General features: G+C 34.7%; 1 protein-coding gene across 2 annotated transcripts in view; it reads right to left on the bottom strand.

The window, feature by feature from the left end:
* LOC128263976 (DEAD-box helicase Dbp80) overlaps positions 1–15,881 on the bottom strand; it is a 283,996-nt gene that overhangs the window by 32,161 nt on the left and 235,954 nt on the right. For both annotated transcript variants that reach the window (XM_052999261.1, XM_052999262.1), the window contains exons 9-10: positions 4,069–4,231; positions 3,893–4,006 (exon numbers count right to left, since the gene is read on the bottom strand). In XM_052999261.1, coding sequence (XP_052855221.1) covers positions 3,893–4,006; positions 4,069–4,231 — 277 coding nt within the window. The remainder of the gene's footprint in view (positions 1–3,892; positions 4,007–4,068; positions 4,232–15,881) is intronic.

The following is a 15,881-nucleotide window of genomic DNA, read 5'->3' as shown; positions in this document are numbered from 1 at the left end:
AAGAGGATAAATCGCGTATTTTGGATTGAAAAGATATAAAGTCATCACCTTACACTTTTAGCCGTTTAAATTTTGTAAACTATACCGGCCCCTGTTTTGAAAGTGATTTAGATCGGATTGTAATCTCTTCGTACATAAGAACGCGAGAATGACTAACAACTTAGCGGAGGTCGTTAATAAATATAGTTAATAGTGTGGGATGCTGGAGATAACACGGAAAATATTAAAAACAATTTTGGATTTTTAAAAGGGAACCTGTCACTCAGCTATCTTTAGATCCATTTTGGTAGTAAAGATGGTGGATCCGTAAGAGTCCTGTTTGACATGGACTCGGCGACCTAGAGAGCAACACCGACGCCCCATGTGGTTTTGGTAATAAGTCATGTCCAGATCGGTCATGATCATTGAATCCGGCCCTTTTTCTGTAATTCGGGCCCATCTCAATGAGATCTTTTTAGAAATCTCGGAGTAGCAGCAGGTGGAGCGTATCGATGCCCTGGGTCGTCGAACTAACTATGCGACGGACTTTCGAGTTCCTGAATCCCACTTAATAAAGTAAATCGTCCCTACCGACCGACCGACGTCTATAACTTCCCGAATCCTTGCCAATCTGGGAGTATTTAGTCGGAGAAAACGACCCATCCGAGCGCCGAACAAATTCCCTATTAATGATATCCATTGTATAAACTAAATTACTAGTAGTAGTTGTTTATTTATAATAATCAAGGCTTGGTTTATAACCGTCAGCCGAAATATAAATGTTAGTTTACACTGATATATTCCAATATTTTTATAAAACAAAAACGTAAAAGATTCAACGTAACTCGACTTTACAAGATTAAATGTAATCATTGTTAATAATTTGTCAGTAGATTAAAGCATGGTGCAGGATGGAAGAGAGTTTGGTACAACTTTTGCCGTTTAGGTACTATGCCAGTTCATTATTACGGAGGGAACGCGTTTGAAAAAGGACAATCCTTAATTCCGCCAAAATAAGACAAGTGTCGATATGGTGAGCGACATTTTTAATTGCTCTAAGGCTTTGAAGGCTGTATTTCCAATTTTTCTTGTCAGTCTTATTCTTTGGGAATGGGAGGTAAACTCATCTAGGAAGGGTGCAAATTAAATATACATTTTTGTCTCGAACCCTGAATACCGCAAGCTATACGACCTCTGGAAACAGTGACGTTACATTATGTATTCATTTACAGGTCGCTGAAACCAATACAAAATCAGAAGGGGAAGAACAGTCCCAAACACATTTCGCAATATTCTTAAATTGCTAATAAATTGTAAACACTTTCAAATCAGCAAGTCTGCTGAGAAAACCGGAATACTTTTAACCGACATTGCACATAGGTTTCACACACTTTTGAAATAGAATAGTAATGGCAGCCCGATATCCGCGGTGGAATTCAAAAATACTAAAACAGATAGTATTAGTACTTTAACTGTTCGCTGAATAATTGGAAGCTTTCTTTATAAATTACTTCAAATTCGAGCAAGAAGCTATAAGTAATGAAAAGAGGCATTCAAGGACACATGGTCGACATGCAGACCATGATAAGAGCACTCGGCTACTCCCCAAAGGAAACACTCGAAATGATAAGGAACAACTGCACGCCTTGTCTGAGGATCTCCCTGAGAACTTTTAAGATACACGATCTACAAGCTCTAACGGTCCTGTCTGATGAATATGAAGAACTCAAAAAGGAGCGACATGCAATTATACAAGAAAACAATTTTTCGCGAAACAAATCAACAGCACCACAACAAGATGCGAAGAAGACGAAGGACACCAAGCGCCCGTCGAACACGCCAATGGACTCCGAACAACTATAATCAGAACACGTTATGGAGGCCACCTACTACTAATCGGAGACCACCCAACGCAGCACCTAGAGCCCACAGGTCACACGGGGGCTGGGGGAAACCGTCCTAAAGGCTAATAACGACTCACCAGCCACTGAACATATGGGAAGTCGGAAAACGATTGCAAGGCTGGCGGCCCGCTATTACTGGCCAGAAATGCACAGGGATTCCTGAGCACACGTGCGGAAATGCGAAGCATGCCTCAACTACAAGCCTAATCTGGCTAGGCGGGAAGCCAGATCTAACAGGGCGTCATTTAAAACTTAACCCGATCCCGGTGAAGGGGATAACTAATACAACTATACACTATAATCGCCATCAGATCGACAACTTGACCCTGATAATAGTATCTGGAGTCCGGGCCAACCTATTAGGTTGTTATTGGATCGAGCCTCTGGGGATTCGTATCGAAGGAATTCATGGTAAAAAACCATTTGAAGAAGAACTCGATCGTCTGAGCGCAAAATAAATTTTAAAACCTGTAGAACATTCCGATTGGGCCACATCGACGGTTCCTGTTGTTAAATAGGATGGATCAATTCGTATTTGTGGGGAATACAAGCAGTCCAACCACATTGCCATCGAATTACGGCCATAAACACGCTTTTTGCATCAATAAAGTGTATTGCATCAATAGCGCAAGCTTATCAGCAACTGGTAGTTGCCGTATTTCGGCGAGAATTGCCGTATTTCGACGATATTGTGGTCATGGGAAAGTCTGACGAGGACTTATCAGTCAGACTTATCGACGTCCTTTCTATTTCATCTAGGCATACAGCCCTCGGTAGACAAGGTCAGGGCCATACACTCCTTACCAGCGCCAACATATAAGAAACATTTACAAGCCTTCCTAGGACTCGCTAGCTTGTATCATTCATTTTTTCCTTACAATGCTACCATTGCAGAGCCATTGCATAGCAGCATCAGGAGCCTTTCACAAAGTTAAAATAGGTCACCCTTTTAATGATTGAATGGGCAGCCAAACCTATTGTCGGCGCATATTTACGCCCATCATCCCGGAATTGTCAAAATGAAAGCATTAGTAAGGAACTACGTTTGGTGGATAAATATCGGGTATCGATTGCACAGTTATGCGCTGCCAAGCTTGAGCCACATAGATAAGAAGTAAGCTTGTGGGAATCCAGTAAAACACCTTGGTCCCGTCTCCATGTTGAATTCGCAGGACCGTTTATTTTTGGTCGTTGATTCTTGTTCCAAGTTGCTCGAGATTTGGGTTTTTTTTTGCTGCTTTTTTCGTCATCACATACTACTATTATCATATCATATATTATATCTTGCACTGTTGTTATCAACTTGTTAATATTATTAATAAACAATTTAATATATGCTTGCGCATACATAAAAGATACCATAAAAGTGCAGAAGCAGAGAGAGAGAGAGAGAGCGGGATTTCAAAAAGCGGGAGATCAAGAGAGCGGGAGTGTAATGCAGTCTAGCACCAAATACAATACTACGGCGTGGACGGACAAAGCACAAAAAAAAACGGCAAAAATTACAAAAACACAGAAAAGAAAACAAAAACGTTTAAATAAATTGTTAATATCACTAATATCACTATACTCGCGAAGCGAACGGTTATATTAAAATTTTTATATTGAATGACCGAGTAGTAAAAAATTTTGATATATCTCACAGATGGGTTATTACAAAAACAATAAAAGTTCGGAGCGCAAAAAAAAACACGACCGTTCGTTTTGCAAGTCAAACGAAGTCTGTCTCTAACGGCTCTAACGGATCTAAATTGCCTTACTGTAAAAATGTTACAATGCACTCTTTAATAACTACACTGCAACAAATCGAGGTCGATGAAATAATACATTGGTGCGACTATATAGGTCTAATAAATCCAGGTGTGCTGACCACGACCTCATCTTTGGATTTTGTTTTATTTTGAAAAAATCAAATACCTTTATCTGTAAGGTCACAAGTCAGTTTTTTTTTACCGTGCCACCCTTGGCACTGAGACGCTTTCCAATAGTTGCAGAATTTAAGTACATACCAAATCGTCCGGTGCGGCCTATTCGATGTAAGTATGTTTCGCAGTCAGCGTTGCCTCGCACATCTACCGGCAAATCAAAGTTGACGACAACTGTAACTTGCTCAATGTCAATGCCTTAAATTAAGATAAGTATTCAACGTTTTAACATGTTTAATTTAATAGTATCCAAAATATACCTCTTGATAAAACATTTGTGGTTATAAGTACTTTTTCAAGACCAGAACGGAAACGATCCAAAACAGCAAGTCTTTGCTCAACTGTCAAATCTCCAGAGAGCACAGCAACAGAATGTCCATCCGGGGTCATTTTTGCTGCAAGCCAAGCAGCAGTTCTGCGCGTCTGTAGACGAAAAATCAAATAATATTTAACAAAGTAATTATTTTTGTATTTTTTTATCTTTGCAACGCAGCGCTATTTATTTATGTGCTGGCACACCAGGCGATTTTATATATATTATCTCATAATGTGAAGTTGGCATACAGCGGTCACTCTGCGGATTCAACTTTTTGGTCTAAAAGGGTTTGAGCAGGAAATGTAAAAATAATCTGTGTGTGACAGAACAAAAATCAGAAAAGCTAAAAATAGCCTTAAATATGTTTTATTTCAAAGTGAATTTCTTATAAACATAAATGGGTATTTTATCAACATTTAAAAATAAGAAATTCCTGCCAATTTCTGTAATTCTCGTTAACAAAGGAGCATACCGCATTCGTTGAAAAGTATGTAACAAGTAGAGGAAAGTTGGTTTAGCCCTAAAAAGTTTATATATTTGACCCCCGCACAAGTGCTTTGTGTAGTGTGGGAAACACCAACAGATTTCAAGTAGTAGCAAATGCTCCCTTGCATGGTTTGGGTAACAGATCGTAAATAATGGGTTTAGATCGATTGACAAAGTGACACAGCACAGAGCTCCAAAAGTCGTATACTTTGGATTATTATCTTATTTCTTATAACCCACGGAGTGGCTTTTTTATCCCTAACTTAGAAAAACACAGCTAGCCTAATAGCACTTATCGTCAAGGACATTCTGTGACCGCTCATAGGAGGTCGTTTTACACTTGTGTTGTTTCATTCAAGTGGTTGCAATGTTTATCTCATATTCCTATATTTATACGTGTTAATGCTTAGACATTCTGCCAAGGGCCAGCAAGATTAGGAGTGTAGTTTTTAAAATTCACATATGAAATACAGAATTAAATAATAAACATTTCGTCATTGAACAATTACACTTTAATACATAAACATTTTGTAAATTGACATCCTATTAGTTTCTGCAAATTGGCTCCAAACTATTTTCGATATATCCATGATGTCATCATTTATAGACTGATAATTACACATCTTGCCTGTCTGATTTTATATTATAAAGTGCTACTGAAATCAAACGAGCCTTAAAAGCCAAGTAATTTTGTCTTCCAGTTCAACCCAATACGAGTTAGAATTTAATATGCCAAATTCCTTCACAAACTCTTCCCTGAGCCTACCACTTTTGGCACTTACTCAAAGTGGTTTCCGACACCGTTTTAGATGTCTCACCTAAACTTTCTATATACCTACGAAATATAATTAGATCTACACTTTCCGACTTTATTAAAGTCGGGATCAGTCAAGTTACAATTCTTTCACCCTGATTTATCAACATTAACTGTGTTAACTGGAACATAACTAGCGCTTCCATTTTTACTTGTTATTGAAAGCTTTACCTAGTGCCTTGATATGCACTACTGATCTCCGTTTAAGATGGAATTTTGCAGTAATCTTTAAATATGTGCAGATTTTTCGGAAATTGTTGTGCTTTATGACAACCAAAGCTTTTATTGTTTTAAATTTTCCATTCGATGATTAAATTTTAATACGTGCTGTTGCTAATAAGGCATTTTCCGACGTCTTGCAAATATCTACTTTCTCTTTTTTATTATTTTGATTATAATTTATGTGTAGCATGCAATGGTTGTTTTTCTTGCAAGCCGAACCTGTTTAATTTCTGACATCGAAATATGTTCTGTCCTTTAACTTTGCATATGGGACAATTGTTCGTAAACAATGTTCTTACATTGCAACTTAATATTTTTTTGCAGACTTTTCATTCTGAACAGAGCAAGTCGAACACAGTCTCTAAATGTCTTTGGTCTTTTTATACCCTTGCAGAGGGTATTATAATTTCAGTCAGCAGTTTGCAACGCAGTGAAGGAGACATTTCCGACCCTAAAAAGTATATATATTATTGATCAGTATCACTAGGCGAGTCGATCTAGCCATGTCCGTCTGTCCGTCTGTCCGTCCGTCTGGCCGTCTGTCAGTATGTCAGAATGTCCGTCTGTCCGTCCGTTTAACTAGTCTCTCAGTTTTAAAGATATCTGAATGAAACTTTCCCAAAACTTTTCTTTCTATTGCAGGTAGTATATAAGTCGGACGACTATAGCATATAGCTCCCATAGGAACAATCGAAAAAATAAATAATTAAAAATTATAGCTTTGCTGTTTCTTATTTTTTTTTAGTTCTTCGACATATAGTAATGGTTAAATAATTCAGAATTACGGTTTTAATTTCATCAAAATCGGACGACTATATCATATAGCTCCCATAGGAACAATCGGTAAAAAAATACAAAAAAATTATAGCTTTGCTGTTTTTTAATTTTTTTTTTAGTTCTTCGACATATAGTAATGGTTAAATATTTTAGAATTACGGTTTAAATTACAACAAAATCGGACGACTATATCATACAGCTCCCATAGAAATAGTAAAAATATATAAAATAACTATCTAATAATTGAGCTGCAAATCATAGCTTAAATGTTTTTAGACATATACGCAAGTAAATCATAATTTTAATGTATTCAAAAACGTTTTATTCTTACAATAGCTGCAAGGGTACAGGGTTGCCCATATTCGACGGACCCATCTGACGACGCCATAACTTTTGACAGAGATGCCAGATCGCTTAATGACATTCCGCGTTTGAAGCGTCAGTCCAAGCAGATTTTTACCATGGAAATAGTTGAAATTTACATTCAACAGAACAAATCAATTGTGAAAACTGAACGTGCTTTTAAAAAATTAAAAAATGTGAAAGGTGCGCCTTCTAAGAACACCATTAAGCGTTTATACGAAAAATTTACGACTGGTGAGGCTCTTTCTAATCCGAAGAGGCCAAATAAAAGTCGACCAAGGCGATCGGACGAGAATATCGCTGCCGTACGAGCCAGTGTTGAGTGGTCCCCAAGAACATCCCAAAAACGCCGTTCTCAGCAGTTGGACATGGCTCGGTCCACTTTACAACGGATTATTCGCGTTGATTTGCATTTGTTCCCGTACAAAATTCAATTGACGCAAAGATTGTTGCTTACGGACAAGCCTCGTCGATTGGAATGGGCCCAAAGAGTCATCGAAATGGCCGAAGATGACGATCAATTTTGGAACAAATTATCATGTCCGATGAAGCCCATTTCACATTGAATGGGACCGTAATAAGCAAAAATTTGAAGTCAAAGGTTTACGTTAACAAGCCAAGGACCCTAGAAGAGCTCAAGGACAACATTCGTGAAGAAATAGCCGCTATTCCGGCCGAAATGTTGGCGAAAACGATGGAAAATGCTGCAAAAAGGGCACAATACGCCATCAACGCCAGAGGCGGCCATTTGAAATATATCATATTCAAAAATTGATGTAAACAAATCTACTTGGAACAAATTAAACGATTAAGATTGCCAACCGCCAAATTTTTATTTTTTTCTTTGATTTTAAAAAAAAAACATGGGTCCGTCGAATATGGGCAACCCTGTATATCAACTTCGGCTTGCGAAGTTTGCTTTCTTTCTTGTTTTTTGGTATTTTATTTTTTTGTTTACATTTACATTTTATTTATTGAATTGTCTCATTAGGGAGACTAGCAATAAGTGTTATATCTTAAATTAAAAAGCTATACTACAGTCAAGATGACTGACGCAAGATTAAGGGGCTCTAATAAATATTGCTGAGCTGGAAGGTCATTGCGTTGTAGGCGGGTTCGGTTGAATAGGAATAGTGGAGGACACGTTCCTGTTGAGTGTGAAAGTTATATTTTTGCACTTTTCCTCATTTATTTTTATGCGGCCAGACACCCACTGCTCCAATACCACGACCTAATCTGCTAGAAGTGCTGTTGCTTGAGTTGGGCATCGCGACCGACAAATGACCGCGGTATCGTCTGCGAATGTAGATGTTGTTTTACTGGGGTTGCAGGCTTTAAGTTTATGTTGACAGAGATATGTGCGAACTGTTTTCTATGTGGCATTTATTTTCATCATAAGAGAAGTAGTAGGCTTAAAAGGAACATTATTGGTCTCACGCATCAACCTGTTGACTTGAAAAGGGTTCAGGGGTTGTTTTTGTCCACGTGTTTCATTCAGTTTTTTTTTTATGGTTTGTGGCGTTACAGACAATTTTATTTGAACATCCGACTAATGGACCAAGTTCTATATTCGATTTTTCGTCAAATTTTAAGTTTTGTTATTTCAGTTTAACAGTGCAGTGCTTTCCACTGCTCTTATCAATTTTAATAAACGTGAATTTTTTCAAGATAATTTGGAGGGTTCTTTAAAAACCTGGTATACAGAAAGGAGAAAAAACTGCACCGCTTTCGTATAGGCAGAATACGAAATACTATAAAAAAAAACGTAATTCGAAAAATTCAGTGACTGTTATCTTTTTTCTTCATGTGAAAATGTTTTGTAATGGGCTTTGGTCCTTTTATAACAATGAGCAATGGAACAACATAAGATGAACTTGAACAACGGGCTCCTCTGCTTTAAATATTTACTAACAAGAAAAAAACAAACTTCGGAAAATATTCGTTAAGTATACTTTAATACAACAATATTCCGAAATATATGTTTATCAACAGTAAAGTTATTTTCATTTCCCGTAAAATTATTTGATCGCTTCTATGGCAGCTTTTATGTCCAAACGATAAAAAAAATTTAAATAAAAAAAAAATTTTATATTTTTGTTTTAATGGAAGTCAGGTTTAATTAAATTTAAACCGCAATTCTAAAATAAAACACATTTTTATATATCGAAGAACTAACAAAATAAGTTTATATACCATTGCAGCTATTGCAAGAATTAAATATTTTTAAAAACATTAAAATTATGATTTACTTGCGTATATGTCTAAAAACATTGAAGCAATGATGATATGCAGCTCAATTATTAGATAGTTATTTTATATAATTTTATTATTTCTATGGGAGCTATATGATATAGTCGTCCGATTTTGATGAAATTTAAAACGTAATTCTGAAATATTTAACCATTACTATATGTTTAAGAACTTATAGAAAAATTTAAAAACACCAAAGTTATAATTTTTTAAATTTATTTTTATGATTGTTCCTATGGGAGCTATATGCTATTGTCGTCCGATTTTGATGAAATCTAAACCGTAATTCTGAAATATTTAACCATTACTATATCTCGAAGAACTAAAAATAAATTAATAAACAGAAAAGTTCTAATTTTTTTTTTATTTATTTTTCCGATTGGTCCTATGGGAGCTATATGCTATAGTCGTCCGATCCGGCTCGTTCCGACTTATATACTACCTGCAATAGAAAGACAACTTTTGGGAAAGTTTCATGCAGATAGCTTTAAAACTGAGAGACTAGTTTGCGTAGAAACGGACGGACATGGCTAGATCAACTCGCCTAGTGATGCTGATCAAGAATATATATACTTTATAGGGTCGGAGATGTCTCCTTCACTGCGTTGCAATCTTCTGACTGAAATTATAATACACTCTGCAAGGGTATAATCAAAAAAGTTACTATTTTTTTAATTATTTTTTCCGATTGTTTCTATGAGAGCTATATGATATAATCGTCCGATCCGGTTCGTTCCAACTTGTTTACTAGCTACCATAGAAGGACAACTTTTAAAAAAGTTTCATGCAGATAGCTTTAAAACTGAGAGGCTAGTATAAACGGATGGACGGACAGCTTACGGACAGGCGGTCAGACGGACATGGATAAATCGACTCTCTTAGTGATGCCAATAAGGAAAATATAAACTTAATAGCGTCGGATATATCTCCTTCACTGCAACATCTTCCGCAACAATTGAAGTTGACTGAAGTTTTTATGGCTGATACAAAATTGTTATTGAACATAGTCTGCATCTTACTATAAAGGATAGACAAGTTTTCTTACGTCTTATTCAATGAATACAATATACCCTTTTAATCTACGAGTAACGGGTATAAAAAGAGACAACAGAAGTCAAGGGGAAAAACGGTAGCACAACGGAACTATCTAGGACTAAGTGTGCCAGACCACGTCTGGCAGCCGCCCTAACCAAACTTAACCTAAATGCATAAATCCAAACTTTGTATTAAACCATTACTATGTCCAAAAGAATTTAAAAAAAAATGGAATAATGTTATTATGTTTAATCAAATTTTAACCGTAATCCCAAAACAACAAAACATCACTAAATATTAAAGAACTTTCAAGAAAAAAAATTTAAAACAAGAAAGGAAGCAAACCTCGGCAAGCCGAAGTTCGTATACCCTTGCAGCTATTGCTAAAGCTAAATGTTCTTGAACACATTTAAATTATGATTTACTTGCGTATATGTTTAAAAACTTAATTAATCGATAATTCCTATGGCAGCTATTTGATATCGTTTTCCGATTTTAATAAAACTAAAAGCGTATTTCTAAACTATCAAATTATTAAAAGGAACACAAAACAGATGTGAGGTAGCTTAATACAAAATTTGGCCACATATTTTAACAGGGTCTTTAATTTTTATTTGTCTCTAACGAATGTAAGCTATCATAATTCGTCTAAATTAAAGTCTAATGGAGGAAAATTAACGATGGTATGTACTTTTTTTAATAGGGTTCAAAACTTTAAAGCGATTTATTTCTACACGCACGACGTTGCTTTGTTGCTCTTTTCTCCTAAAATTATGAAGGCTAAACTGGTTTTAACATGAACGTAATTACCAAATATAAAAGTTTAGACGTTAATAAATCCAAAAGTTTGTGTTTTCCTTTCAATGTTTAAGTCGAATATTGAATACCTAAACTTTTGTAAAGTGTATTTTTTGTGTATTATTTATTTTCTTCAAAATAAAACTTATTAGTACGTCACGACGTTTGCATTCTTGTTCCATTACCTTGTATTGGGATCCCCAAGCTACCATAGGACCTGAAACAGACTAGTGCCTTACGATTACAAGCCTCATTGAAATTTAATATGAAACATTTTTATTTAATGACCAAAATTAGTCAATTAATCACTTATGTTTTGGTATTTCAGCTGTTTAAAAAATAATAAACTTACACTTTTAATTTGTTTGTTAAAAAATGCATTTAATATTATTTAAAAACTTTAAAGTGTCTTCTTTAACAATGTAATTCAAACAAACATACTCACACCCCGTATCGAGTATACACCTTAAAGATTGTTCTCCAACAATTTGAAGTGTCAAATTTTATGGTTTTCAAAGCTTTTTAAAATGTAAACGCATTTTTCTCGAAAGTGTGATTTTGCGGTAAATAATTTTTCATTGACTTAAAAATTCAGATGATTTCTAGTGACCTAACATAATTTTAATCGGTTCCTGTTTTTTATACAAAATTGAGCATATGTATTAGCTGTATGTGTTTAAATCAAAATAAAAAACCTAGTGCTCTTATAATTTTGTATAATAAATTTTTTAAATTATGTTTTAACAAAAACAAATTTTTGTATGGAATTTCTTAACAAAAGTATAAAAAGTTTTCCTTGTATTTATTTAGCAGTCTAGGATGGGGTTCCCTTACATATATAATACACAATGTTGATTCACAAACTGTGCTTAAGCCTGTCACAATTGAAAGTCAAATAAATGGCTATTTTGTATGTAGTTATTGCGTTGTATAAAGTACATGGTTGTGCTAGAGCTGATCAAAATAAGTATATCTATTTTAGTCAAGCAAATAGTAATGCCAAAATATTTTTTATTAAATCAACTACAAAGCGATTTTTCATGGAGTTTTAGTGCCCAAATACAAGCTCTGCTCGACCTTAAGCAGAGTGGAAAATAGTTATATTAAAACTGCGAAAGAAATTTTAAATTTTTGTACAATTTTTTTAAAGGTAGCAGTTTTTTGTTTTTTTTTCTTCGACTTTTTCGAAAGAAAACTGTTTAATGTATTATATCTATGTATTATTTCTAGTTGTTAAAAAATAAGTAAGAATAACTCAAGTCGCCAAGTTGAAAAGAATTCATTAAAATCAGTTATATCAAAAATGGTTATAAAAGCATATGCGGTCGAATGTTTTGTTTATGTATTAAGATTTGAATTTAATGTTAAAATCAGTCTAAGCCAACAAAAAAACTATAATACTTAAGCTCGTAAGCAAAATGTTTTTTTTGCCTCTTATTTTGAGTTAGCTACCATTTTCCAACCGATTTTAATTAAGTCCCCAGAACTCATAAAACTATTGCACAAAGGAACGAAAAAGCTTTGCAGCACTATAGTTCTTTTACATTTCCTTTTTCTAAAAATTAAAGGGAAAAGAATTTAAGATCATGATAACTACATTTAATATTTTTAAGTGTGTAGCTGCACTGCCTAATTTCTAATTTCTCAAACAAAACAAAATTTTAAACAAATAGGTCATTTTTACACCCCTGCAGAGTGTATTATAATTTCCGTCAGAAGTTTGTAACGCAGTGAAGGAGACGTTTTCGATATAGACATGTCCGTCTGTCCGTGTGTCCTTCTGACCGTCTGTCTGTTTCAATACCGTTTGCGACCTCAGTTTAAAAGCTAGCGATCTGAAAAGCACACTCGTTTGAAAAGCATCCCGATTGGACGTCTATATCCTATAGCTTCCATTGGAAAAATCAAATCTTATTTTTTATGCATACCTTGATCAGGGTAAAAGGGCGTACCGATAAGACGTCTATATCCTATAGCTCTTATAGGAATAATAGGGTGAAATCGGTCCAAATGTGATGTTTTTCAGGATATTACGCGCAGTGTATGAGCTATTGACTTCAATTTTTCCAAGTCTTATTTATTTACGCATACCTTGATCAGGGTAAAAGCGTTTACCGGTCGGACGTCTATATCTTATAGCTTCCATAGGAATACTTTTTACACTTTTGTTATTTCGGCAAGTCAAGTTGACACTCAGTGAAAGTGCAAATCTTGTGACTAGGGAGTGTTTAATATTTAGGAAAAAAGATAAAATTCGCACAAAGGCATTGCCTAACTGCGTCAAGAAACTTGTTAAATTATCTCATGTTTGGAAACCAAGAAAAAAATTTAAAATAGACCATGATAAGGTAATAAATATGGAGAAAGACAAACTTTTTTTTTTAGTAAACAAAGAGAACAAGGTCGAACGGGATGTTTAGCTGGTGTAGACAACCAATTGACGGAGAAAGAAGATGAAAGTTAAGTATAAGAGATTCCGTATACATTCTTCAGGCGGTAGAAGAATGGCTTGATATGAGCAGGGTTGATTTTCCTATTAACAAATCGTCGAGTCAGCGAATTCTAACTAAGCCTAGAAAATCAAGGGCAGGATCATCTTAAACTGAATTTCAAAACAATCCAACTGCTTCAAATACTGGTCGTTTCAACGGAGCTTGTGCTATTTTCGAAGATAAAGCAAATAACTAGTAGCCAAGATATTCCGCTCTTTAAAAAGTTCATAGATAAATTTTAAAACATCAATTCATTAAACTGTGCCTTGATTTCATAATAGCACATATTTCGTGTTTATTAAAGATTTATAAGAGACTATTACCACTGGTTAAATTGTGCGAAGTGTTTTTGGGAGGAGATACACAATACACAATACCCCCAAGCCAAAAATAAAAGTTTCTAGTAGAATACCACTAAAAAAAATGTCTTTGGGACAGTTATTTTTAAGATTTTTTCTTGTTTTATTTCAGCTGTCTTTTCAAGTATTATTTGAAATCTCGAGTTATGGCCATCTGATCTAAATGCATTTTACAAAATATTACTACCATATCAATCTTTAACATTGTGAAACTGAGTAATTGGATTGGATAAGTCATTTGTCTGCAAGAGCTCGACAAACACAAAATCCAAAAAAAACCAAATAAAAATCCATATAAATTCTAACTTATTGTTGGTATCCGACATAATCGGACAAGCTAATCATACCAGAAATTCATTGGAAATTCGATATGTTTGGATGTTTAAAGTTTTTTTCGGTCGTTAAGCACAATTTTTAAACAACATCTTAGTATGCTTATGACCTGTAAACTGTAAAGAGCGTTGTCGAATAAAAAAGAAGCTTATCCCGATAAAAATAAAGCTAAACAAGTATATATTTTGTATATTCGTAAAGTTACGATTTAGCAAAAGCACTCAAGAGTGTGGAGACAATATCATGAAAAGGGAATTTCAGGACAATGTATAAGTTATTTTTTTTTTCATACAAGTTTTCTTTCTTTCAGTAAAAAATGTACATATGAGAAAGGTACAAAATTTGCTACAAGTTGCTAAAACTACAACTCACAAATTAAACCATTTTAAATGAAAAAAAGTCGAATGCACCGTTGATATAGTGTTTATTATATAAAATGTTGTACGTTTTATTTATTTTGAAAAAAACGGTTGGCTTTGTTTTTGCCTATTAAAGTTGATATTTGTTTCTCGAACTATAGATGTTTATAACATGTTTTTTTAGAAATAGCTGCTGATATTTTCTTCTTACCCTAATAAAAAACAACCAAATGCTTAAAAAAAAAATAACGATTTTATATTTGCCTTGCTATTTGATGGGTTAACAAATACCTGCACAGCTAAGGTCTTTTTAGCTTTTTGAATATTAAACACAGCTTCTTTTTATATCCGACAGCTGCCACCACTGCCTACATCTAACAGTCCTTTGAAAGCTAAGCTGGCTAAGATTGTTATGAAAATGTTAAATATTGATCTATTGTTAGTAAAATTTTGTAAAATGCACCAAGATCGATTGGCCACAAATCGAGATATAAAATATAGCTTGAAAAGACAGCTGACAAAAACTTTCTAAAATCTTTAAAAAAACAGTCCCAAAGAAAAAATTTTTAGTGATCCAGAAGTCGTACTCTACCAGAAATTTGTACTTTTGGCTTGGGGGTATTTCGGCTGTAAACTAGTTGTATTTATGAACATAGTTGCACCTTAATATGGGTGATGGAAAAGTTTGCCCCAAGGGTATCATTGTCAACTAAATGCTGTGTATGTTTAGCGAAACCAACCGAAATTACTAATTTACAGAAGTGCATAGGCAAAGATGCGTAGATACAATTTTTCGAATTTGGTTTATCTTTACTGGGTTCATAAAAACGCTTTTTTCGCTTAAATACTTCTTGCACATTTCGTAGAAATTGGAAATTGTAATGTTGGGTGTATGTATGTTAGACTTTGTTTTATAACCACAAGAAAAGAATGTACTGTAATGTTATAAGATATATTGTTCTTTATTATATCGTCCGTTTAGATCGGGACTCATTTCTCGAATGCTCACTTAAGACTAATGTTGGCTTGGCTTACAATTCATATAGCTGCACGAGCAGCGCCGCGGCCAACGCTTATGTATCTCAATATATATGTTAATGTATACGTAAGTGTATTTAGGCGGCGCAAGCAGCGGCCGCGCATGAGAGGGAGAGTGTTATGCTCACATGGTAACCGAATGGTCGGCCGCGCATGCAGACATGCCGACTCAGCATTTAGGATGTGCATAACATTGTTGTGTGGGTCGAATTGCTTTGCACTTGAAGTGCTGGGAATATTCGGACATAAACAAATGCTACAATGTTATAGTGATATAAGCGGTACAGTGTGTACCCAATATATGAGCATACTACATCTCCCTCCTTTTGAAAAATAACGTAATCTATGGAGTTATTTTGTTAGTTATTGTGTTAGGTATATATATATATATATGTTTATAAAAATTAGCAAATTAATAAAAATCTTTTTTT

The sequence above is a fragment of the Drosophila gunungcola genome, unplaced genomic scaffold (genome assembly GCF_025200985.1).
Source record: "Drosophila gunungcola strain Sukarami unplaced genomic scaffold, Dgunungcola_SK_2 000040F, whole genome shotgun sequence".
Lineage (NCBI taxonomy): Eukaryota > Metazoa > Arthropoda > Insecta > Diptera > Drosophilidae > Drosophila > Drosophila gunungcola.
This window is presented reverse-complemented; position numbering and strand designations above follow the sequence as displayed.